This window comes from Panthera tigris, chromosome D4 (genome assembly GCF_018350195.1).
Source record: "Panthera tigris isolate Pti1 chromosome D4, P.tigris_Pti1_mat1.1, whole genome shotgun sequence".
Lineage (NCBI taxonomy): Eukaryota > Metazoa > Chordata > Mammalia > Carnivora > Felidae > Panthera > Panthera tigris.
In genome coordinates, this window is record NC_056672.1 from 88,692,002 (window position 1) to 88,716,065 (window position 24,064).

Sequence of the window (24,064 nt, forward strand, 5' to 3'; positions counted from 1 at the left end):
AGAAGCTTACGAATCACTCCCAGGTTGGACACTTTCCACGAGAAAGGACTCCTTCTGAATTGGGACCTGGGCATGGGCTGTCTCAGCTCTAGCATCGGTACCCTTTCCCTGGATTTACTGCCCCCAGGGACAGGAGTTTAGGGAACTACACCAGGAGCCAGCCCCACGGAGCCCCTGCACGGTCTACACAGCCTTGGGAGAAGCCTGCTTGTCAGAAGTAACCACCACATTTTTTAAGTTCATTATTTATTTTTGAGAGTGTGTGCGCCAGCAGGGGAGGGACAGAGAGAGGGAGAGAAACTCAAGCAGGTTCCAAGTTGTTAGCACAGAGCCCAATGCGGGGCATGACAAGGGCGGAACTCGAGTCGGCCGCTTAACCGTCGGAGCCCCCCCAGGCGCCTCAATCACCACACACTTAACCGATGTTCTCTAATGCTGGGTTGACCAACATTCCCGGAAATAAAAATTCTTGCAGACGATCAAGAACCTCAATTGCGGTTTTCAAATCAGCAGCACCCTTCCCGTCCTCGAGACGAAAGCATACATACCCCAGAGGCCCAGGAAGAGTGAGGCCGGGGAGAACGGTGGTGTCGCCGTCGGTTAACCGTCCGGCCCCGCCGTTCCCTGGCCAAAGGCGCTGTGTCTCCTGCAGGGCAGGCTCGGGCAGGCTCCTCGCGGGGTGCGGGGACCGCAGGCGCGGGGGGGCCGGGCGGTACGGGTTCCGTGGGGCGCAGCGGCCGCACGGACCCTGCCCGCCCTCCCGGCGCACGTGCTCACCCGCGGGCTCGGGGCGGACACGCCCACGCGGGTTGCTCGCGCCGAGAGGCACGCGGACAAGGCCCTACTGTCTTGTTTTTTAAAAAGACACCGGAGCGTTCCCTGGGCACGGCGATCTTCGAACACCCACCCCGGCCGCTAACGACGTACCACAGAGGCGGACCTCCGCGCCTGTGCGCACGCGCGCCGCCCGGGCCCGGGACGCACGCGCGCTCCCCCGCGTAAGGCTCCGCAGGCAAGGCGAATCGAGCGCCGAGCAGGCGGCGCGTGGGCGGTGCCGCATGCCGAGCAGCCTCGCCCCCGCGCGCGGCGAGGAGCCCTAACGGTCAGCCCCCCCCCCCCCCCAGCAGATCCGAGGCGGGGCCGGATGCGGGAGCAGCGCTGCGGGAACTCGACGAAACCCGAGTACGTTGGAGGCGTCAGGGACCAGGGCCGGGTCGGCACCCGGGAGAGCCTGCGCGGGACGCGCGTACGCGGCCTGAAGACGAGCCGGGGCGGGGGCGTCGGCGTCGGCGTCGTAGCCGACGGGGGGCGGGACCGAGGGCTAGTGCGAGCAGAAAGGCGGGCGCCCCGGCAGGTGCAGCCTTGGGAAAAGGAGGAGTACTCGGGCGAATGGAACCTTTGGGGCGGACGGTGGCGCGGGCCAAGTGCAGCCCATGGGGGGGGGGCGGGGAATGTCTGGAAGAGCAGTAGGGGCCTCCTGGGGCAGATGAGATCTCTGCGGAGAGGGGGACCGCCAGACCCCAGGTGCAGCTTTATTTGGTGCGACAAAGGGGGCGTCGAGGGGATGCAGCCTTAAGACGAGTGGCGCTCAAGGGAAGATGACGCCTCGGGGACGAAACGGGGGCCCCTGGGTGCAGAGGCACCCCCACGGTGAGAAGGGGGGCGCCTAGGTGATGGTGCTGCGGCGGGTAGGGGAGGAGCGGAGAGGCTGGCGGCAGACGAGGAGCCTTCTGAGGGTCAGAAGGTCGAGGTCACCGAGGTGAGCGGGCTTCTGAAAGCAGCTCCTTTCCAAGAAGTGCTCAGCTGGTGTTCGTGGGGTGCGTCGTTGAATGAGTGAATATTCGAGCACGAGGTTCCCAAACCCTCACCTTAGTTGTCTGTTCGTGTCCTCCCGATTTTCTCTCAATGACCCCACGACGCGTATGGTTCTTCCTAGAGCCGCCTGAGAGCCAGGGCGGCTGTGATCCTTTGGGAGCCTTCAGGTTTGCCGCTTATGTATTGACGTCATCTCTTCCCTTGCTTTCTAGGGTGTTTTCGAGGACCCGCTTTTGCTTTTCTACGGGATGTTGGGATTTTTGAAGCACCCCGTCGTGGTGACGGCTGACATCAACTTGAACGTTGTGGCTCTGACTGCAATGGGGCTACTGAGCCGCCTGTGGCAGCTCTCCTATCCAAGGGCTGTGGTGTAAGCCAAACAACTCCGTTGGGGGGGAGGGGGGCGGCGGATTCGGAAAGGGTTGTCATTTGTTCATGCGCCGGTGACCGGAAGTGCCTTTCTGAACAGCGGAGGTGGGAGAGTGGAATTCTGGGCTTCCTGGTGACAGGTGCTTCTGGCAGAGGAGAGGCCGGTTTGTCCCCGGGACGGCCCCTGCTGAGTCTGCCTATCACGTCTTGACCCGTAGTTTTCTAGCAGGTGAAACCTGGCCCATGAAACAGGTGCCACAGCTTAGGTAACCACTTAAAATCAAGGGTGGAGGGAGGAGGATTGATGAATTCAGAAGTGAGTCGTCACTGACCTTAAGAGAGCATCTTTTATTATAAAACGGGACGTGACCGCTGTTATCGCAGCGCTATCCCCTCTCTGGTTAATACCTGTGTACTTTCTGTTTAACTTTTCGTGGCCGAAAACGTTGGACGTACACAAAAGTAGGGAGAACGGTATGACGACCCTTACCAAACACCCAGCTTCAACAAGTTATCAACTCCTAGCCACCTCTCCCTCGTGGTGGATCTTTTTAAGCAAGTCATAAACAGTATGGTTAAGTAATTCGGTATAGTTCTAAAAGATGACGACTCTTAAAGAACAAAAACCATATTAGCGTTAGCACGCCTAAGAAATTAACGGCAATATCGACAGTGTCATCGAATGTCCCCGATTGACTGAAGCATTTGTTGCGGTTGGTTTCTGCGTGTTTTGCTTTCACACCTGCCCCTGTTTCGTTTGGTTACCAGGTGTGATTCTGGACCCTTTGTCACACAAGTGGTGGCGAACGAGGGGATTAGTGTCAGGTCTCTGTGCCTTTTCAATAGGCCGCCTGCTAGCACGTCCCTCAATGGGAACAGTGGGGGTAAACAGAGTCTGTGTTAGGCAAACCTGCAGAGTATGTGTGGCTGTGCTTCTGTGCGTTTTCCCTCCTGTCCTGGTGGATGATGCCGTGCCCGTGTCTCCGTATTTGGGGACGGAGTGCAGTTGAGGCAAAAGTTCCGACCTTTGCTGAGCACTTTCTAACGTTGTTTGGGAACAGGTATATGGTTACCCTTGCGCCTTTGTTTGCTGAAGATTTCTGGTTGAATCTCGCGTGGGTTTGCTTTTCAGTTTCGATGAAGTGTATTATGGGCAGTACATCTCTTTTTACATGAAGCGGATCTTCTTTTTGGATGGCAGTGGACCACCGTTTGGCCACATGCTGCTGGCACTGGGAGGTAGGATTCGTTACCGAGAGAAGTATCCTTTTAAAACTTCTAAGCGAGGGCGGTTTGTGGGTTCAGGCCCCACATTGGGCTCTGTGCTGACAGCTCGGAGCCTGGAGCCTGCTTCAGATTCTGTGTTTTTGTGTCTGTCTGTCTCTCTCTCTCTCTCTCTCTCTCTCTCTCTCTCCCTCCCTCTCTCCCTCCCTCTCTCCCTCCCTCTCTCCCTCTCTCCCTCTCTCCCTCCCCCCTCCCTCCCCCTCTCTCCCTCCCCCCTCCCTCCCCCCTCCCTCCCCCTCTCTCCCTCTCTCTCCCTCCCTCTCCCTCCCTCTCTCTCTCTCTCTCTCTCTGCCCCTCCCCCACTCACTCTCTTTCAAAAATAAACACTAAAAAAAAAAGAAAAATGGAAAAAAACAACTGAATAAAATTGTGGCAGTTTATTAAGAAAAGTAATAATGAAATCAGACCTGTAAGTGAAATTTCTGATTATTTGTCATTGTTTCCTTATTCCCTGCCACAGTCTGGCAACTCCAGAACCGTTTGCTGAATGGCTGAGTTACCGATTCGTCTTCTGTTTCAGGTTATTTAGGAGGATTCGATGGTAACTTCTTGTGGAACAGAATCGGAGCAGGTAAAAGTCATCTTCATGGCCCTTACTGATGTGTACGTATCACAATGGAGGGAGAGTGGCTTTCATAGCGATTAACAAGCGTGGTTTATGACGTGTCCAGGGTATGGGAAGTTCGGTCTAAGCGGAAGACTTCGGAAAGATCTGGTAACACTCTTAGCGTTTAGTCGTGGTAACTATCGCATCCTGAGTTTTTGGCATACGTAGCACGTTGCATATGTGGCATCGGACGACAGTCACTTTTCTGTACGTGTAAATTTTCTACATTGCCGCAATGTTTTGGGGGAAAAGTGAGGTAAATTTGTAAATGAGGAAAGCACCAATTCCCGAATCATCGGGCGTTGTTTTTAGGCGTAACGAGAGCTAGGTTTTGAGTGCGCGCGGCTCGTTTCAGAGCTTTCATTTGTAGCTTGTACCTGCGTTCCTGACACGGCCCCTAGTCTTGCAGACTTGCATTTTCGGTTCTGTGAACGCGATGCCCTGTTGGAAAACATGGCTGCAGCATATGAAGGTGTGTGCGTGGTGCGTTCAGCTGAGTGTGGTTGTTCTTTCAGAATACAGCAGCAACGTGCCCGTGTGGTCTCTGCGCCTGCTGCCCGCCCTCACGGGGGCCCTTTCGGTCCCCATGGCCTACCAGATCCTGTCGGAGCTTGGTTTTTCTCACTGTGCCGCCATGGGGGCCGCCCTGCTGATGCTCATCGGTAAGACCGGGCCTCGGCCTGCTTTGGGGTCGCGCAGGGAAGAACCGAGCACTGGCCTTTGTTATGTGTGAGCGTGGCGCCCAGATGTGCCCCCCGCCCCCCGTGGTGTCTCCTACTCCCAGGATGGAGGGAAGTGTGCCCGGTTCGCCCAGATTTGACTCTGGGAGTCACCTGACTCCCAGGCTGCAGGGTGGCGGGACCGTGTGTTCAGACTTGCGCAGTCCTCTGTGGGGGTGGGGCTGCCCAGACGGGGCTCCCGGGTGCTCCGTCGTGCCTCCGCCTCCAGCCAAGTCTGGCCCGGGTTTATGGACAACTGAAAACTAAGATGAGAAGTCATGTGAGAAAATACAAAGAACTAGGGTTTGTGGAGTGAGTGGCCCCTCTAACAGAGGCCCTGAACCAGTGTCCTGTCCTAACAGACAGCCCCACCAAGTTGGTATTCCTTGGGCAAATGGGAAAAATAGAGACTCAGGTTCGGCGACTCGCCCAGGGTTGCATAGGTCTTGCTGGGCATGATTCTCGCCTAAGAACCTGCCTTCGTGGTTCTGGACCACACCCCGTCCGGCCCCCCAGTCCCGAACTTCCCACCTCCACGTGCCGTGACTTTTAGGGCGGGCCCTTCCCGTGGGTGCTTCAACCTTCGTACATCTGCCCTCACTACATCACAACCGACACGTGTGTCCTCTTTGCAACAGAGAACGCTCTCATCACTCAGTCAAGGCTAATGCTTTTGGAGTCCGTGTTAATATTCTTTAATCTGTTGGCTGTGCTGTCCTACCTGAAGTTCTCCAACTCCCAAAAACAGAGGTATGCAGGATGTGACACGCCCTTCCTAGTTCGTGAGAAAGAAGGGCTCGGGGTGGTTTGTTGACCTGAGACGGTCTGATGCCTTTTCATTTCGGAGAGCCGCCCGCTGGCTACCTTTTGTCACCTGGACTGGCCCTTTGCTCCTTCCTGACTCCAGAAATACGTTCTCATTTTTGCGTACTTTAAAGTAACTGCAGAGATGTCCCGGCTAAAAAGAGATTTTGGCAGGGCCGACATTTGGGAGACGAGCATTTGTTTTTCCCGTCCTGAAGCTCGGGGACAGCCAGCCGACCCCGAGAGGTCTGAGAAACGTGCCCCCTCTGGCCTTCGGGTGGTCTTTGGTGACCCGTCCCCAGCTTCGCGCTTCCTCTTTGACCCCAGGCCCTTCTCTCCGAGCTGGTGGTTTTGGCTGACGCTGACCGGAGTGGCCTGCTCCTGTGCCGTGGGGTGAGTTTGGTCCACGGGTCTGAGGCGGCGTTGGCGGCCTCCTGCTTCTGAGCCTCGTCGCAACGGCTTCTCATCGTGTCCTTTCAGCGTCAAATACGTGGGTGTTTTCACGTACCTGCTCGTGCTCGCTGTCGCTGGCGTCCACGCCTGGCACCTGATAGGAGACCGGAGTCTGTCAAACGTAGGTGCTAAAGTAGAGCGGGGCGTGTGGCTGTCCGGGGTAGGGCAGAGGGCTGTGATGGGCGCGGCTGGCGGAAAAGGCTTCTCAAAAGGCAGACTTCTGTGAGTCCCCCACGGGCGGCCGCGTGGAGCCCGGAGCCCTGCTGCTGACCTGCGTGCCTTTGCGTGGGGCAGGACGTGACGTGTCTCCGTCCCGTGTAGGTCTCTGTGCTCTGTCACCTGCTGGCCCGCGCGGCAGCTCTGTTGGTCGTCCCGGCCGCCATGTACTTGCTGTTCTTTTACGTCCACCTGAGTCTGGTCTACCGCTCTGGGCCCCACGATCAAATCATGTCCAGTGCCTTCCAGGCCAGCTTGGAGGTAAGACGCGGTGCCACGGCCCCCTTAGAAAGAGGACAGGGACAGGGCGCCTGGGTGGCTCAGTCAGTTAAGCGTCCCGACTTCGGCTCAGGTCATGATCTCGCGGATCGTGGGTTCGAGCCCCGCGTCGGGCTCTGGGCTGACAGCTCAGAGCCTGGAGCCTGCTTCCGATTCTGTGTCTCCCTCTCTCTCTGCCCCTCCCCTGCTCGTGCTCTGTCTCTCCTGTCTCGAAAATAAATAAAAACATTAGAAAAAGAGGACAGGGTGGACTCAAAGTTTTCTCACATAAACGTTGAGTGTTTAGGGGAAAACCCAGTCAAGAGGAATCTGCTTTAGTATTTTTAAATTAATACTGCACATGCTGACGGTGAGCTATTGCATGAAGGGGTTAGCTCTTCAGTGTGACCTGCCCCGGGACATCATGACGTCCTGCAAACTCCGGGCAGCTGCAAATGCTTCCGAGGACGAGCTCGACTCTGGCATTCGTTCATACTGACTTTGCGGTGATAGTGAAATGTGCCAGTCGGGGCGGTTAGGACAGGAGACTCCAGTCAGACGGACCCGGTCCTGAGTGCTGGTCTGGGTGTTTGCACAAATCTGTCAGCTCATCCCGTTCCTACTTTTCTCACCTTTTGAATGGACAGGGTTGCCCTTCTCCGAAGATGCTGTCGGATCTTCGGGGTGTTGTGGAAGGGTAGGTGAGCGCCTGGCCCCAGAGCCAGCATCCAGTCCTCAGCAGCTGTGTTGGCGATTACCTAACGTGACATTACGATTAGGTCCCCTGTCATCACAGTTATGTGACGTGATAACAACGGCCACCACTGTGAATATGTCCCCCCCCCCCCCACCCCATGGAGGTGTGGCCATCAGTGAGGCTGGTGAGATCGGCACCCCCCTTTCTCACTTGCCACCTTTTCGCTTTTGTCTTAGGGAGGGCTGGCTCGGATCACGCAGGGCCAGCCCCTGGAGGTGGCCTACGGTTCCCAGGTCACTCTGAAGAACGTTTTTGGCAAACCCGTGCCCTGCTGGCTTCATTCCCACCAGAGCACCTACCCCATGATGTAAGGAAAGTGGCCGTTGCAACTCGAACATTGCAACACGTTTGGTTTGTTTCACACTTTGGCTGTTACCAGCTTTCACTGTAAATGAAGTTCATGGGGGGCGCCTGGATGAAGCGTCTGACTCTTGATCTCAGGGTCATGAGTTCAAGCCCTGCGTTAGGCTCCACGGCGTGGAAAAAAGGAAAAAGGAAAGAAATACACGAGACAGAAAGACTTTGGGCTCTGAGAGTCTGATTATCAATAAACCTTGTCGTTTCTGTGTATAAAACAGAGGGACTTGAGGAGCAGGGGGCCCGGGCTCTGTCATGTCAGCTGTGCGCCCTCCACGCTGGACACAGCCTCCTGCCGGAGTCTTCCAGCCCCGCTTAGACTTAGACGTTCATCCTCCCCACCCCCCCCCGCGGCCCCCCACCCTGCTAGGTGACATTCTCAGGGACCTGGAGAGGAGGCTGCTTGCCGCCCGCTGGCAGACGCGTTTCTGTGTTGGTTCCTTCACAGATACGAGAACGGCCGAGGCAGCTCGCACCAGCAGCAGGTGACCTGTTACCCCTTCAAAGACGTCAACAACTGGTGGATCGTAAAGGACCCTGGGAGGTGCGTGCAGGTGCTGGGCCTCCGGGACAGGGCTCGGCTCCTGGGCTCCTCGCCGTGTGCACCTCCTCCCTCGGAGCTCCGAGAGCAGCTCCGTGCTGATGAGCCACAGTCGGGGGGTAGATCCTTCCTCCGTGAACTGGCCGCTCTCTGTCCCACCCCTGGGTTCTGTACAGGTGCATCCCAAACGCTCCTCTGTCACCATCCACCCCACCTTCCCCGGGCATTCACCTGCTCAGGCCTCCCAGACGGGGGACCCCCTTGTCCCCCTCTCCCAGTCCACTCCGTCAGCCAGGCTGTGCTGTTGCCCATCCAGTGCAATCCAGACCTCTGCCCTCGGCCCTGCGTTTCTGGAGTGAGGCAGGCTCCACGCGTGCCGCCCCTCTGGCCGGAACAGTCCTACTCAGCTGGCTCCTCTGGGAGGCGGCCTGGACCGCCCTCCTCCCTGTGGGTGGCCTGATGGCTTCCCCGTGTCCGTCGTGGCACAACCGTTGGCTGCTGCTTAGCTTGCTCTCTCGGCGGCTGTGTTCCCCATTTACTGCGGTGACGTGAGGCCAGCGGCCATGTCCGACTGTGGACCGCACGCACGGTGCCGACCCGACGGGCCCTTAGTACGCTTTCATCGAGGGCTTGGCGGAAAACAGATTCCATCCGTTCGAGCGATTTCTGGGCGGGTGCAGGTGTGTCTGCCACTCCGCCGTTTGTAGAGAAACACAGAGCAACCAGAGCGTGGTGATGGCGAGCGGGGTCACGACAGGAAGCTTGGAAAGTGGCCTGAGGTCTGAGAAAAGAGTTAACCAGACTTCTCTGTTTTGATTTTTACGAATTCACCTCCCATAAGGTACAAATTGCCGCCGGTGGGAGAATGTGGAGCCCTTGCCGCCCGGTGGGCGCGGTGCTTCTGCAGGGGCCCGAGCTCGGTCCCAGCCGGCCTTCTGTCCCCGCAGGCACCAGCTGGTGGTGAGCAACCCTCCGAGGCCCGTGCGGCATGGAGATGTGGTGCAACTGGTGCACGGCATGACCACGCGCTTCCTCAACACGTGAGTGTCCCTGCTCGGCCCCCTCGGTCCCCCTCGGGCTCTCCGTTTGGCGAAGCCGCATCTGCCTCCCCTGGGGCGGCCCCGCGCGGGACCCTGCACTCGGTGGGCGCGAAGGAGCAGTGCGAGCCCGGGAGGCCCCAGAGCTTCGAAAGACAAGTTTGGGGCGAGCACGGGAGTTGCTTCCCGCACAGGATGATGTGAAGTCCGGTTGCTTGAAGCAAACGTGAATTCGAGAAGGATTCAAACGCAGGCTCAACGGGGCTGGGAAAGGTCCTTACGTGTGGGTTCTCAGCTCTCACCTCACCTGACCCGAGCCGTCCGCACATCGATGGGCCCGGGCCCCGTCTCTTCCTCCACCCGGCTTCGTGGGTCATCTCACGGCTCTCCAGGACACATGAATTGTGCCTCGGGTCCCGGCCTCCCCCCGGAGGCCACACTGCAGACCTTGGCTTTGGGGTACAGCAGGTTCCCGGCCTCCGGCCTGCTTCTCTCTGGAAAGAGTCAGTTGCTGAGCCGCCCCCTGGGTCCTTCTCTGTGTTCCCTTCCTCTCCTCAGATAAGACCACTTCTTCCCGTCCTCGTTCTCACTGCGGCCCAGGCCAGGCCTGATCCCTGTGCTGTTGGGGCCGGTGCCCCGACCTCTGCCTCTATTCCCCCCACCCCCGACAGCGGCGCCCTGTGAACACAGTGCCGGCCTTTTGGCCAGAAGCACTCCAGTGGATTCCACGGTGTGGCCCTGACACTCAACGTCCCCACTTCTCCCGGCTTCAGGCCCCCTGGGATCTGCCCCTGGTGACCCCCTGGTCACCTTCCCTGCAGTCACCCTGGCCTCTGCTGTCCCCACACGACCAAGTGCTGCACCCCTGGGGCCTTGACACTTGCTCCATCGGCCTGGAAAGTCCTTGGACTCACGCCCCCATGGCCTGCTGTGTCCACGTGTCCACTGAAACGTCACCTCCTCAGAGCGTTGCCCGGGCACTTTCCCTGCTACTTTGGTTTTATCGGTGGTGCCCTACAAGCCTGGCACTCTCGCGTCCATATGTGTGAAGGTCTGCCTTCTGCAGGGTGTGAGACGGACTCCGTTCCCTGTGGGGTCCCCAGCTGCTCCATAGTGCCCAGCGCACAGTAGGACACAGCGAACGAGGGTGGTGGGTGTTTCTGGACATTGGAGGTCGCCGGCACCGAGGGCACCTTGTCCCCCGACAGTGCTCTTCGTAGCCCAGACGTTTCTGAGGCCTGGCTGTCCGGGAGCTGCCGGATGCACGTTGTCGTGCTTCTGGGGGATCGTGGGCGCTTGTCCAGCGACACGACGCCTCTGTCAGACCCCTCGTCACGTGTCCTTTCCCCCAGAGGTGTGACTGTGGCAGGCGGCTGCCTTCTCAGTGTCACGTTTATCAGCAAGCCCCAGGGTGGTGCGTCCTCGGGGACCCTCGAAGACCTCGTGAACGCCTTTTCAGAGCAGCCTGAGGCAGTCCCTCCGCAAGCCTGTTTCCTTCTCCAGGCACGACGTCGCGGCGCCCCTGAGCCCCCACTCGCAGGAGGTGTCCTGCTACATCGACTACAACATCTCCATGCCTCCTCAGAACCTCTGGAGACTGGTGAGTCCCCACCGGAAACGGGGCTTAATGGCCGTCAGTACTGCATCCTTTGTAACGTGACCGTTCAGAACCGCCATTTGGAACGGTTCCGATTCAGGGGCGCCCAGGGGCTCCCTCGGCGGAGCGGGTGACTCTTGATCTCAGGGTCCTGAGTTCGAGCCCCACGTCGGGCGTAGAGATGACTTGAAAATCTGGAGGGGCGCCCGGGTGGCTCAGTCGATTAAGCATCCAACTCTGGATTTCAGCTCAGGTCATGATCCCAGAGTCATGGGATCCAGCCCCGCATCGGGCTCTGCACAGAGTGTGGAGTGTGCTTAAGATTCTCTCTCCTCCTTGTTCTCTCGACTGAAAAATAAAATCTTAAAAAAAAAAAACAAACCACAATTCTGATTTCGATGTAAAATTAGTGACTTTTAGTCATAAGGTCATAGGTGTTTTCCTTGGGGACAGAGACTTCCCCTGAGGCAGTGACGAGGTTACGGAACGGTGGGTCAGCGCTCCACGCCGGCTGTATGGTTCACGTGGGCCTCCAGGTGAAGGTTCCCTCTGACTTGGTTGCTTGTTCAGCCTCCAGGTCACTGAACACACGGGGTCTGGGGCTTCGGCCCCCATCCCTTGACCAGGGGAGCCTGATGTTAACCAGCGCCCCCGCCCCCCCCCCCCCCCGACAGAGTTTCCCCAGGGGCTGCTTGGCCCTTCAGTCGGGTGGTTCCTTGGGGTGGCTCTTTGCTGAGGCGGCGGGCGCTGTGGTCGCCCTTCCTTGGAGCCTCCAGGGGCACGTGCCGTCCCCACAGAGTCACTCTCCAGGGCTGCACGCGCGTCCAGCAAAGAAGGCAGGAGGAAAGCGTTCCGTGGCTGGGTCCTTGAGCCCGCAGGAGTTAAGGACGTGCTCGCAGACACCGCTACGGTCCCTTGAGCGTGGTGACCCGCTGGGGGGCCCTCCCTAACGAGAGGCGGGCTTTCCTTGCGGCGGCAGCAGCTGCCCGCCGAACACCAGCCTCCTCGCCCCACTTGTGGTTCTCGCAGGCGTGACCGGCACATCCCACGGGGTGCGGTGCCGCTCCTAGGCCGTCCCGGCAAAGCCAGGGCCGCGAGGCTGCTGTCAGTGCTCGTGTGCACGCTGTGTCTCCCGCTTTGCGTCTCCGTGGGCAGAGCTGTCTGCCTGCAGTCTGCTCGTCTCCCCCCGCCCCCAGATGTCCCCGCTGGACGCACACACTCCGTGCCCAGCCCAGCCTGGAATCTCTACTGAGGGTCCTATCCACCGCCCTTTCTGCCATCCTGCTGTCGCTGATTCTTTTCCTCCTCCTTCCCCCTCTTCCCCTCGCTTCCCCCCTCCTCCCCCTCCTCCCCCTCCTCCCCCCTCCCTTCCCCTGCTCCTGCTCCTGCTCCTGCTCCTGCTGGTAGCACCTTCAGCCCCACGCACCCACATTTCCCACGGGAGCTCACAGAGCTGGGACAGGGCCGGAAGATGGCTGGCATGGGCCGTGCTCCTCAGCCAGGCCTCCTCGCCGTGCCCACCAGGCCCCCCGGGCCCTCTGGTTCTCACCAGCAGCACACGGCCTCACGGGGTCTTCTTGAGGCTGTGATAAGATATGACAAGGCCAGTGCTCTTGTGATGTTCGTGTTTCCGTAATGCACTCTGGGGAGTCCCTTCCAAGGACCTGTCGGGGACCACGTGTGCACTTGCCAGAGAAGGGAGCTCTCGGAGGTCCCTCAACTCTGCAGGAGGGCGGCGTGTGTCCCGGACCCGCGGCACCGGCACCCGTGCTTGGGTGTCCGCAGCGAGGTCAGGGCCGCCGTCCTCTTAGCTTCCCGGAGCTTGGCCCCTCCTGTCGGCCTGGGGCAGTGTCGTCTGGTGACCGGTCCTCACGTTCCGTGGAAGGAAGTGGGGGACGTAACGAGACGACGGACGGGGTCTGCTTTCACAGGACATTGTAAACAGAGACTCCGACGCGGGGGTTTGGAAGACCATCTTGTCCGAGGTCCGCCTGGTGCACGTGAACACCTCCGCGGTCCTGAAGGTGAGAGGGCGCCGCATCTGGCTCGCCCGTCTGGGTGGGGGGCTCGTGAAATCGGTTTACGGATCCTTCGGGCCGAACGGGCTCCTAGCGGGCAGCACATCTGGCCAAGGTCCTCGCCGTGTTTCCTGCCCACTGACGAGGGAGGACTTTATAACTTCTCACCACTGAATCCCGCCGTGACGGCCCCACGGACGGGGGAGAGGCTGTCGCCCTTGGGGGCTGCAGACAAAGTGACCGGTTGGCGGGGGCGGCGGGCGTGAGCCGGGGCCCCTAGCCTCCCAGTCACGCCCCGCCTCCCTTGGTTTTGCCAGCTGAGCGGGGCACACCTCCCAGACTGGGGGTTCCGGCAGCTGGAGGTCGTCGGGGAGAAGCTGTCGCGGGGCTACCACGAGAGCACCGTGTGGAACGTGGAGGAACACCGCTACGGCAAAAGTGAGTCCGGCCTGGCCTGCTGGCCACCCGTCGCCGCCCCTTTACCAGGACGCCGGCCCCGCGGGCTCTGGTTCCGGCGGGGGCTGGACGCGCTGTCCACGCTGCTCCCCACTCAGCCGAGCCGTGAGCAACCGAAGCCGTCACTCTGAAGTGTTGCTGGAAGGCGGTATGAGCTGAGCTGTCTGACGGGAAGGATCTAGATTTGGTGGGTAGATCTGGTCCCGTTGCGGGGGGAGAGCCGAGCGGAGTGACACGGTCTGACGCAGCCGCTGTGGGCGGCCTGAGGAGGGGGAGGCCCGCTTTTCACCACGCCGACGGCTGTGTCGCGGGCTCCCCGACCTTCCGCTCACGTTCTTCTGGGTCCGGTGTGTCTGTCAGGCCAGGAGCAGAAGGAGAGAGAAGTGGAATTGCACTCGCCCACGCAGATGGACGTCCACAGGAACCTGAGCTTCCTGGCCAGGTTCCTGGAGCTGCAGGTGACGTGGTGGGGGCGGGTGGGTGGGCGCACCACGGCTCTGCGTGGGGGAGCGGGCTCCCGGCCACACGGCACTGCGCCCCGGAGAGCGGCTCCCTCCCCGGCGTCAGCCTGGGGCCTGGCTCAGTGGGGCGGGCTCCTCTGTCTCTGGAAGTGGCCAGTGCCCCACTGACAGCCCGGGGGGCCTGTGACGTCGGGGGCAGGAGTAGTCAGAGCCCAGCCAGCAGCGTGGCACACGCTGAGCCCCCCGGGTCAGGTCATCGCGTGCCACGGTCAACACGATGGGGCCCGAGAGAGGTCAGAAGCAGAAAGCCGGCCTCCCGTCTCTAAAAGCGTTCTCAGCACCAAGTTCAGTTCTCTCGTCTGCAGACAGGGTGGTTGGAGCTCTGGGGCCGCGTCTCAGGGGGAGCGGGATGCCCCCGTGACCGGGACAGGTCCCTGCGCGGTGAGGCGTCTGGCTGTCCGCCCGCCTCAAGCCTGTGGCCTTGTTGCAGTGGAGAATGCTGACGGCCAAGAGCGACGGCTCGGAGCACAAGTACAGCTCGTCGCCACTGGACTGGGTCACGCTGGACACCAGCATCGCGTACTGGCTGCATCCCAGGACCAGCGTAAGTGGGTGCTCGCGCTGGTCGTAAGTGGGCGGCCGTCACAGTCGTCCCTCGAGACTCCCGTGGCGTTAAGAGCAGCCACCGCGTCCTACCCAGCCTGGCTTCCTCCAGGGCCTTCCTCCGCACAGAAGCCCACGTTGGGCTTTCTCCCTACACGAGTCGGCAGCACAGGGTCAGTGCTCCTGCCGGGAGAGTGCTCCCTCCCTCACGTGACGAGTAAGGTCCTACGCGTCTGCACCTTGACAGAAACCAGGCTTTACTGCTCTGGGGGGAGCAACGCTGTTCCCCTCTCCTGACAAAAGCTGTATTTTCCGCGGAGCATGAGCGGCCGAGCCTGCCAGTGCCGTTTCCATGTGTGTCATCCCTCTTGTCCCAGTAGGACCAACGGCCCTGGAGCTGGCGCCCAGTCGGTTGCCAGCAGATATTCCCCAAATTTTCATGCTGAGAACGCTCACCTCTCTCGTTCCCGCCGGAGCGGGGGACGAGCCATCACTTGCCGGGAAGCAGGGTCCTTGGCCCTTTGTGGCTCTGGGTTGGCACTTGATAACGTAAGAGTGCCGGCCGCGCCCGGCTGGGTTTCTGCCTACCAGATCAAGGAGCTTAGCACTTTTCCAGAGGGAGACTCATTGGGAATAGGCACGTCCATCAGCAGTGGGGTCCCAGCCTGTGCCAGCGTTTGAGCTGAAGGCCGGCAGACAGGCGAGCGTCCTCGAGGGTTTATCCCTCTGGGCGGTCGATGGCCGACGGTGTGTCCCTGTGTGCTTACAGGCTCAGATCCACCTGCTTGGGAATGTCGTGATCTGGGCTTCGGCCAGCCTCGCCACTGTGGTCTACGCTCTGCTCTTCTTCTGGTACCTGCTTAGACGCCGAAGAAAGATCTGTGACCTCCCTGAGGGTTAGTGCGGCCAGTTTCTTTCTTTTTGTCTCTTTCTCAAAAGCAAACATTAAAAAAAGAGAGCGTGAGCAGCAGAGGGGCAGGGAGAGAGGGAGACACAGAATCCGAAGCAGGCTCCAGGCTCCAGGCTCCAAGCGCCGGGCTCGAACTCACGAGCTTGTGAGTCGTGAGATTGTGCCCTGAGCCGGTCAGACGCTTAACCGACTGAGCCCCCCAGGTGCCCCGAATGTGCAGCTTGTTTCTGACGGGCATTCACAGCACTTCCGGTGACAGCCCGGCCTCGCCAGGATCCTGCACCTTAGACGATTTTCTGCATAGAAGGAACTTAAATCAATGTTTGTCTCCCTAGAGACAAAATGTTGCGGTTGACTTCCCCGGTTGTGCCAGAGGCTTCTCCGGGGACGTGTGGGTACCAGGCAGCGCTTGCTGTGACCTCAGGACGTGACAGCCTGAGTGCCTGCACGCTCCGGCATGGCTGGATGGCACAGAGTGGCCAGCAGGCGATCTCTTGGGCAGGGGTGCTTTACAGTAATAGAAACCACTATAAACCATCTTGAGACAGAAGAGCTGTAAGGACCTGGGCAGGGCGGGGCCACAAAGGCCTCGGGAGCCGTGTGGCCCGTCTCCACTCTTCCCGCTGACTCTTGGACCCAGCAGGCCGGCCGGGCACACAAACACAGCCCCTTATGGCTCTTACGGGAGGCTGACCCACCTGGTGGTGATCCCGGACAAGCCGGGGACCGTGGGGACCAGCTGGGCTTGCCCCCCGCCCACCCCGGGGGCTGGTGTGGCTCAGAGGGTCGGGATGGTGAGGACCCCGCAGGAAGCCACTGGAAAGTTCTTACGACACAGTCCGCTCTTTCCCCAGAGATCACGGGAAGGGTCAGGCGGCGGGGGAGGAGCGAGTGGGCACCCTGAAAGATGAGGCAGGCGGCTCCAGGGACCCACAGGGCCTTTGCGGGCGAGGCCCGAGTCAGCAGCGCTGGCTCAGGGCGACCTTCCCGCCCCAGATTCCTGGCTGCGCTGGGTGCTGGCGGGGGCTCTGTGTGCCGGCGGCTGGGCGGTGAACTACGTCCCCTTCTTCCTGATGGAGAAGACGCTCTTCCTGTACCACTACCTGCCGGCGCTCACCTTCCAGATCCTTCTGCTCCCCGTGGTCTTGCAGCACATCAGCGACCACCTGTGCAGGTACAGGCCCTCCCCGGGGCCCCGGAGTGACGGCTTCAGTGTGGTGTGGGACGGGCTAAGGTCCCAGGAGGGACGCCAGGGGAGGAAGCTGGGGCTGGCTGGGAGAGGAGGTGCGGGTGTGGGAGACGGGGAAGGACCCCCGTGGCGGGGCTGCCCGGTGCACAGAGCTACAGCACAGATGTGTAAACCCGAGTTCTGGAAGCTGGACCAAAGGGCACGGACTCGGGATCCGGGTGGTCAGGGGCCGCAGAGCCTCTCGGGAGGGCTGTGGTGCGATGACGCTGGACGTGGGACGCTACTGTGGGATCGTGGGTGTAGATGGAAGATTCGGGAAGGTGCACGAGGGTCACTTTCGTCACATCAGGCAGGGCGTGAGGAGGGTGACAGGGTCCCTCATGCCCGTGCCCTGCCCTGGTGCCCGCAGGACCCAGCTCCTGAGGAGCCTCTTCAGCGCCCTGCTTGTGGCGTGGTACTCCTGTGCCTGTCACGTGTTCAACACGCTGCGCCCGCTCACCTACGGGGACAAGTCACTCTCCCCCAGCGAACTGAAGGCCCTTCGCTGGAAGGACAGCTGGGACATTTTGATTCGCAAATACTAGCAGGACACAAACCCGGTGAAGGTCTGGGCCGGGGCCGGGGCGAGGCAGAACTTTTACGGGGGTGTTCTTGTGACAGGGTAGCCCTAAGCCTGGCCGGCTGGCCGGGCTACCGCGGTTTCATTTTTCAAACAGTCCCCGGATAAGCAAAGTTCGTTTTGAGCAACAAAGTTTCTTCGTTCCAGGCGTTAAAGAACGCGGCCTCTGGGTCCACTAACGCCCAAGAACCTCCCGAACCAGGCTAGTGTGGGACTCACGCGGGAGGAGAAGCAGGAAGGGAGCGAGGGTCGTGCCAGCCAAGGCCCCGGTCTCTCTCCCGAGCGCCCGCTGGACCTGCTGGGCTATGGCGGTCTCAGCCCCTGCCCCCGGTGAGGTCTTGAGGATGCGCTCTGAACACGGTGGTGTCACACGAGCTACCGAGTGAGAAGCCTTTGAAGAAGCAGAGGTGGGATTCTGGCCGCTGCAGTGAGGACCCTCACTGCCGCCGACTCTCAACCCCCCGCCCCTGCGGGGTTCGGCTGAGGTGCGTGGGCGAGCAGCACCTGCAGCACGTGACGTGTATTCCAGCCCCGCAGATCCGTGTCCTGAACCTGCCTCCCGTGTAGAATTAAAAAAGGGACAAATTGGTATTGGTAACTGGTGTTATTTATTGATTCTCCCTCCAGAAGGGGAGAAAATAACCTGGACAAGACTGTCACACACCCCTCCGAAAGCAGCCACGGAGCTCGGCCAAGCCCAACTGAGGTCCCATCCGTGTCACTACACACAGTACTCGCTAGAAGGAAACCGGAAGTGCCCGTACGGTTTAGCCGGTGGCAACGGCAAAGCGTCGCTTTTACAGGAACGGTGCCACTGGGGAGGGGAAGACAAAGCAGGACGACATGGAGCCCGGGCATCGTCTGTGCGGCCGCGGACTCTAGGTGTGTGCAGGGAGACGGGCTGCCTTTGGACGGTGCGCCCCGACCCGGGAAGGCCTGTCCGCAGAGCACGCGGGGCCCAGGAGGCTCCTGCAAGCGGGGAGGCCTGACCCCGAGTAGGACTGTGTGTGGACACGGCGGGCGCCAGCCTGCCTCCTGTCCCGACCCACAGGGCCGGGGACGGGGCCCGGGCCGGGGGAGCGGGGCCCGTCCCCTGCGGCCGAGGCTGGCTGAGGGAAGCTTGTTCCCAGGGCTCCTTCCTCGACTCTGCCCTTGGCGCAAGGCCAGGAGGAAGGAGACCCCTCCGTGGCTCCTACATCCGTGCGTGCCAGACCGGGTCGCACCCCACTGCGGGGCACAAGACTCCGTCACTAGGTCACAATTAACGGTAGAATAAATAACAACGAAACAAAACACTCGCACGTGTAACACGTAAAAAGGGGAAACGCTCCCTCTCCAAACCTATGTTTCGGTCACACGTTGTGTGGGAACCAGATCGTCCTGGACAAAGTCCCTCACGCCGTGGGTTCCCGTCGAACACACTGGGACAGCCACCGCGTCCAGGCGGGCTGCTCGATGCTCCCGAAATAACGTGACTTGCTCGCCACACGTTCTGCGGCACGCTTCTCAGGAACTTAAAGACGGACTCGAAGCTTCCTGAACGTGAGGAAGCAGGTGAAGGCAGCAGGAGGGCCTGCCGCCATCCCGGGGGGCTGAGTGTCACAGGTGCAGGTCTGCCCACAACAGGGAGGAACCCCGTGATCCTCGCGCTCCACCCCCACCCCCACCCCCCCGTCTGTACCGTGAGACGCAGAGAGGAAGCAGCAGCTGCGTCCACATGGGGGGTGGGGGGCAGGCATCTCCGGACACAGCCCGAACAGTCTGTCAGGGCGGGGGCGGGGGGCCTGCCCGGGAGGCCGGGCACCCCGCCGCTCAGTGGGGCCTGCTGCTGGACTCCAAGTGCGATCGCTTGCCGGAGGTCAGCACCGCGGGACGGTCTCCCGGCTCGGGAAACGTCCTCTTGTAGCTCCGCCCGTTGGACCCTCGGTGCCACTTGCAGATGTCGCCGCTCAGGATGTCCTGGATGTGCTGCACAATCAGGTTGATGGCCACTGCGGCAGAGACAGAGCGCACTTAGCCGCGCCCGTTCCCCCTCGAGGCCTCCAGGCCAGCGAAAAATCTGCCGCGGGCTCGCTGGGCCGCGCCTGCCCGCGGCGGCCCTGGGCCTGGTGGCACCGCGTCTCAGCAGACAGACAGACGCGGGTCGGGCAGTGAGCACAGTAAAACTCGGCGGCCTGGTCTGCGGGGCTTTCTGTGAACCAAGAGCCTGGGTCGGCCGCTCTCTGTGAACGAGGGACTCCCCCCGTCGATACACATCTTTTCCCAGCTTTACTGAGCTATAACTGACGACCGGCATCGGGTCAGCTTAAGGTGTACGACGTGTCAAACCCCTTTTTTGATACTTGGAACCTGTGTCGTTAACGTGCACGGACAGGCAGCCGTCCCAGCCTCAGGAACGGTGCCAGGACCGGGCAGGGTCTGCTTTGGGGCTCCGGGGGGGCAGACGGAGGAGGCGGGGCGGGTTCTTACCCATGTTGTCCACCCCTCGGGGGATGATCACGTCGGCATACTTCTTCGTCTGCAAGGCAGAAAGGGGGGTCTCGTAAGGATCTGTCCCCCCCCCCACCCCCCCGGGGTGACTTCTAGTTGTTTGAGGCCAGATTCAATCAGCCCCAGGGCGTGGCAGGGACCGGTGTCGTGGCAGACAGTGGGGCCGGGATTCAGGGCTTAGCCAGGAGCCGGAGGCAGTGGCCCGAGAGGCAAAACAAGAAGGAGAAGCGGAGGCAGCCGGAAGAGACGTGTCTCTCCCCTGGTGTCTCTCGCGCTTTCCCGTGGACACCACCGTGGGAACATTTCTCTGTGCAAACAGCACACCGAGCCAAGTGCAGCGGGGCGCCCCGCCACAACACGTGACCTTCCTCCTCAGGAACTAGGAAGCTTTCTGCAGGAGGCCCGGTGCGGTGAGCAGGCCAGTGGCAGCAGACTGGATCCTGGCCGTCGTCAGCACCTGCTCCCTCGCTAACCCCTCCCCAGCAGGTGCCCCTCTGGGTACGGGCAGGGAGACAGATACACAGGAGGCACAGGGCCACCGAGGAGCGACCCCAACTAGATGCCACTGAGGGGGACACGCGTGAATCAGGCAAAGCAGAGGGAGAGCAAAGAGAAACGGGTCGGGGCTGAGGGACCGACCCGCGGAGTGTGCAATGTTGCAGGCGTGTCGATACGGACCAACAGGGCACGTCACAAGAGATGAGCCACACGGGCCGGCGGTGGGGACCCACCGAGGACGTGACAACAGGGGGCCAGGCTGGTTCCACAAGGTTTGCTCACTGGTGGGGTGCAGACGAGGGGACGGCGAGGGGCAGGAGGGATGGAACCCAAGGCGGAGCTGAGAAAGGTCGTGCTCCCGGGGGGTGGGGGAGGGACACGGCCACCCAGGCTGGACTCGGTGTGAGGCTGTGAGTAAAACGAGTGGCAAGTTCAAGGGCGGTCCACGCAGGGTCACCGTCAGACCGGGCACCCGGAGTTTTACCGTAAACCACCTATTTTGCCAAACATCTTCCTGTGAATAACAGGATATAACCATTTACTTCTCTAACCATTCTCCGGACGCTTCAGGAAACGTGAACGTGAGATAAAAAACGTTCTCTTCAAGCAACGGGAGAGGGAATTCGTTTGTCCAACTTAACCGAAGCAGGAAGCCACGTTCGAGGGCCTTTGTGCCGTATCTCACTTTTAAGAAGCAAAATATTAAGTTTCCCCTGAGAAGCACCTGGAAACCCTATCTAGTTAGGACGGAAGGTGGAGGACACGACAGATGGCCGTGCAACAGTCAAGGCCTCCCCGCAGGCCACCTGGACCTGGAGAGCCAGCCACGTGCAGCCTGGAGAAACACGCGGCAGGGACAGGGGGACGAAGTGCCTACGGTGTGCCAGATCTGTGTCCGTTTGGGCCGCGAACAAACACGTCCCTGCCTTCGTGGCGTTTCCCGTTCTGAGAGGGGCCAGCAAAGCAGGGAGTGTGAGACCAGAGGTGCCTGGAGAAGGGGGAGCAGGGGGTTCCTGGGGTGAGCACGTGCGGTGAGTCAAGGCCCGCAGCAGAGAGGAGGTGAGCCGCGTGGACGTGGGGGACGAGGGGCTTTTCGAGGCAGAGAAAGTGATAACGCAAAAGACGCTTCGAGAGCTGGGACCGGCCTGGGAACAGCCTGGGAACGAGGTGCAGTGGGCTAATCTCTCCATTCGTAAATCGGACCCTGTGCACCCACGATTCAGCTCTCACGGAACAGGGTGCCAGGGGTCCCTCTCGAAAAGGGAGAAAAGGAGGGTCCCGAGTAGGCGAGAGGTACCGGCAGGCAGAACTCCTCGAAGGCCGGCTTCACGAAGGTGGTGTACTGGGTCAGAATCTGCTCCAGATCCCTCCCGCGGTGCACGTCCCGGAGAACTGGGGCAAGAAGAGGAGGGCGGTGAGGACCGGCGGCCTGCCTCGGCCAGGGGCAGAGAGGCCCGCGTCCGCCTCACCTCTTCTCGACAGCCTGACGTCCGAGTCCGTGTCCACGAAGAGACGCAGGTGAAACATGTCGCGGACCTCCTGGCTGTAGAACACCAAGATGCCCTCAAACAGGACCACATCTGCAGGGTAGACCACCGTGGTCTCCGGTAACCTGTGAGGTGAGACCCAGAGATGGGCCCTGCTGGCGATCCGGGGTCTGGGGGGCCCGGGCCCAGTCGGCGTGGAGGGGGACAGATCACAGCGGGGGAGGGGTGGGTGTGCAGAGAGACCACAGGGCAAGGCTGCCGCAGGTCAGTCTGTGGACGCCCCGGCGGGGACGCGCTAGCCGCCCCCGCCCCCCCCCCGCACACGGTCCCTCTCCCTGGAACCACTGCTCACCTGGAGTGGGTCACAAAATCATAGGTTGGGACCTCGACGGTTTTGCCCTCCACGATGTTTTTCAGAGTCCTGTGCATCAAATCGTTATCAAAAGCATCTGCGGGGGATAGAACAAAAGGCAAGACTATCCAGGTGCCCTTGTGCCGGGGACGGAGCGACTTCCTCTGCCTCGGGGTCGGCCAGCCACGACCCCCAGGAACATTTTGGACTGGGAGCCGCCCCTGCAGACTACGTTTACGGGGCCGCTGCCCAGGCTCGTGTCCCACACAGAAGTTTGCACCCAGCGATTTCCTGAGTGGCCAGCCCAGGGAGGTAGGTGGGTTAGAAATCTACTATTTTTTTTTTAATGTTTATTTATTTTGAGAGACAGAGCTTGAGTGGGGGAAGAGTAGAGAAAGAGGGAGACACAGAATCCCAAGCAGGCTCGAGGCTCTGAGCTGTCAGCACAGAGCCCGACGTGGGGCTCGAACCCACAAACCGTGAGATCGTGACCTGAGCCGAAGGCGGACGCCTAACCGACTGAGCCACCCAGGCGCCCCCATCTGCTTCCGTTTCTGAGAAATAACCACCGATGGACACTCCTCAGGCCTTCCTCCCACGTGACCCCCAAGAAAGAAAGATGGGTGCCAGCCACAGGGTGAAATCTCCTAGCAGTGGCAGGCAAGGGCAGGCTGGCTCTCTCCCCTCATCTACCCCATTTCCACCTGTCCCCTGACCAGACCAGATCAGACCAGAGTCCGCCCTCTGGTTTACCCACTGCTTCCCCTGCTGGCCTCTCAAGGACTTTGGCCCCAGGGCAGGTGGGGAAATGTAAAACGCTGTGCACAAAGGACCCCAAACAGCTGGAGGGGTGCATGGATTTCTCCCCCTCCGCCGAGACGAGACGACTTCCTGGCCGGCGCCAACCAAGGAAGCCGGGAACGCCTGGGGGGCCGCTCGGGGCCCAGGGGGCCAGGCAAATTCCATGGAAGCACTCGGGCCTCTCTGCATCCCCGTCGGACCCTGGAGCCCAGACCCCTTGGCCTGTCCTCCCCTGCTCCCCTCAGGGTCTCGCGCTGCACCTGGGTGGTCGAAATTGTACTGGCCCTTCAATGCCTTGGCTTTCTGCTCTGCAGTCAGGACCTTGTAGAACCTATCTTGGCTCAGGATGACCAGCTTCCGCTGCCGGTGGTCCACTTCGTTCTGGCCCAGCAGCTCCATGATCTTCTCACACACAGTGGACTGGGAATACACAAACAGGATTCCCGCCTGGACCCGCTCCTCCCGCCACGGGGCGGCCCTTTCCCGGCCGTTTCTGCAGGGAGCTGGCTTCTGGGGACACCGACCCGCCAGCCCCCACGGACTGCCCAGCAGGCCGGCGACAGGTGGGGCTGGGCTCGGGTAGGGCCGCGGGGCACTGGCAGGGGCAGCACGCACTGGGGGCCCCAGAGGAACCAGGCCGGCGGGAAGGCTGTGGGGGTGGGGGCCCGAGGGCAAGCGCCCCCCGCCCCGCCCGCCCGCCCACCACGGCCGCAGCCCCGCGCCCCTCCGCCCCCCGCTCCGCCCACACCCTAGAGGGGGGCGCCTTGGCAGCCGGAGCTGGGGTCTCTTCTCTGGCTAGAGGCCGCAACGGGCCGCCCGGAGTCTCAGGGGGCCGGGGATCGAGCTGCACGCAGGCCCCGCCGGGCCGCTCAGCCCCTTACCTTCCCGCTCGCGGTGCCGCCGCTCACCCCGATCAGGAAGGGCCGCTGGTGAGGGCGGTCCGCCTCCGGCGCGGCGCCCTCGCAGTCGCCGCCTCCAGCGGAAGCCATCGCGGGCTCCGCTGGCCGGCATCGGGGTCCTCGCTCCCGGCGCCTCCCGGAACCAGCCCGTCCGCTCGCCCCCGCTCGAAGGTCGGAGACGCCCCCCCGGGCTCCACTTCCGGGAGCCCGGGGACGGGAGCGCGCCGAGCACGGCGGGAGTTGTAGTCCAAGGCAGCGGAGGGCGGCCGCGCATGCGTCAGGCGGGCCGCCCACTGTTGCCGGGGAAACGGAGGCCCGCTGACCTTCGGCGGCGTCCGCCGGAGTCTCTCGCGCAGCCGGTTTGCGGCGAAGGACGAAAGCCGCCAAGTACCGCGTTTGGCTGTAGGAGATTCCAGTCGCGGAGCGGCCAAAGCATCAGAGGCGGTGGGCCGGGAAGTTCCCTCCGT

General features: G+C 61.3%; 2 protein-coding genes across 8 annotated transcripts; one reads left to right on the forward strand and one right to left on the reverse strand.

Moving 5' to 3' along the window:
- The first annotated feature begins 1,113 nt into the window (after positions 1-1,113).
- POMT1 (protein O-mannosyltransferase 1) lies at positions 1,114-17,659 on the forward strand. Of its 6 annotated transcripts, none has more exons than XM_042964020.1 (21): positions 1,114-1,182; positions 2,028-2,185; positions 3,317-3,423; positions 3,989-4,039; positions 4,591-4,737; positions 5,433-5,544; positions 5,926-5,991; positions 6,079-6,172; positions 6,373-6,528; positions 7,459-7,589; positions 8,088-8,183; positions 9,128-9,220; positions 10,721-10,817; positions 12,746-12,838; positions 13,150-13,270; positions 13,649-13,746; positions 14,240-14,353; positions 15,122-15,248; positions 16,259-16,436; positions 16,861-17,056; positions 17,218-17,659. In XM_042964020.1, the coding sequence occupies exons 2-20, from the start codon at positions 2,064-2,066 to the stop codon at positions 17,033-17,035; spliced, it is 2,178 nt and encodes a 725-aa protein (XP_042819954.1). In that variant the 5' UTR covers positions 1,114-1,182; positions 2,028-2,063; the 3' UTR covers positions 17,036-17,056; positions 17,218-17,659. The 6 variants fall into 6 exon arrangements, with proteins under 6 accessions (XP_042819954.1, XP_042819955.1, XP_042819953.1 ...); XM_042964021.1 differs by having other exon boundaries at positions 16,861-17,050; XM_042964019.1 differs by lacking the exon at positions 1,114-1,182 and adding an exon at positions 1,228-1,246 and having other exon boundaries at positions 16,861-17,659.
- UCK1 (uridine-cytidine kinase 1) lies at positions 17,660-23,791 on the reverse strand. Of its 2 annotated transcripts, XR_006210452.1 has the most exons (8): positions 23,580-23,791; positions 22,959-23,118; positions 21,898-21,994; positions 21,528-21,670; positions 21,356-21,450; positions 19,540-19,588; positions 18,412-19,061; positions 17,660-17,884 (listed from the first exon to the last, which is right to left on the reverse strand). XR_006210452.1 is itself a non-coding variant. In XM_042964023.1 (7 exons), exons 1-7 carry the CDS (start codon positions 23,685-23,687, stop codon positions 18,883-18,885), a joined length of 831 nt encoding a protein of 276 aa, XP_042819957.1. In that variant the 5' UTR covers positions 23,688-23,791; the 3' UTR covers positions 17,660-18,882. The 2 variants fall into 2 exon arrangements, 1 of the variants encoding a protein (XP_042819957.1); XM_042964023.1 differs by having other exon boundaries at positions 17,660-19,061.
- Positions 23,792-24,064: the final 273 nt, after the last annotated feature.

What these genes read in the sequence shown, in the direction of transcription:
- POMT1 (XM_042964020.1), top strand. Translation starts at nt 2,064, where the DNA reads ATGTTGGGATTTTTGAAGCACCCCGTCGTGGTGACGGCTGACATCAAC. An exon ending in CCAGGTTCCTGGAGCTGCAG is followed by an intron (nt 13,747 to 14,239) that starts GTGACGTGGTGG and finishes GCCTTGTTGCAG; the next exon opens with TGGAGAATGCTGACGGCCAA. An exon ending in ATCAGCGACCACCTGTGCAG is followed by an intron (nt 16,437 to 16,860) that starts GTACAGGCCCTC and finishes TGGTGCCCGCAG; the next exon opens with GACCCAGCTCCTGAGGAGCC.
- UCK1 (XM_042964023.1), bottom strand. Translation starts at nt 23,687, where the DNA reads ATGGCTTCCGCTGGAGGCGGCGACTGCGAGGGCGCCGCGCCGGAGGCG. An exon ending in GATTTTGTGACCCACTCCAG is followed by an intron (nt 21,671 to 21,897) that starts GTGAGCAGTGGT and finishes CTCACCTCACAG; the next exon opens with GTTACCGGAGACCACGGTGG. An exon ending in CGTCAGGCTGTCGAGAAGAG is followed by an intron (nt 21,451 to 21,527) that starts GTGAGGCGGACG and finishes TTCTTGCCCCAG; the next exon opens with TTCTCCGGGACGTGCACCGC.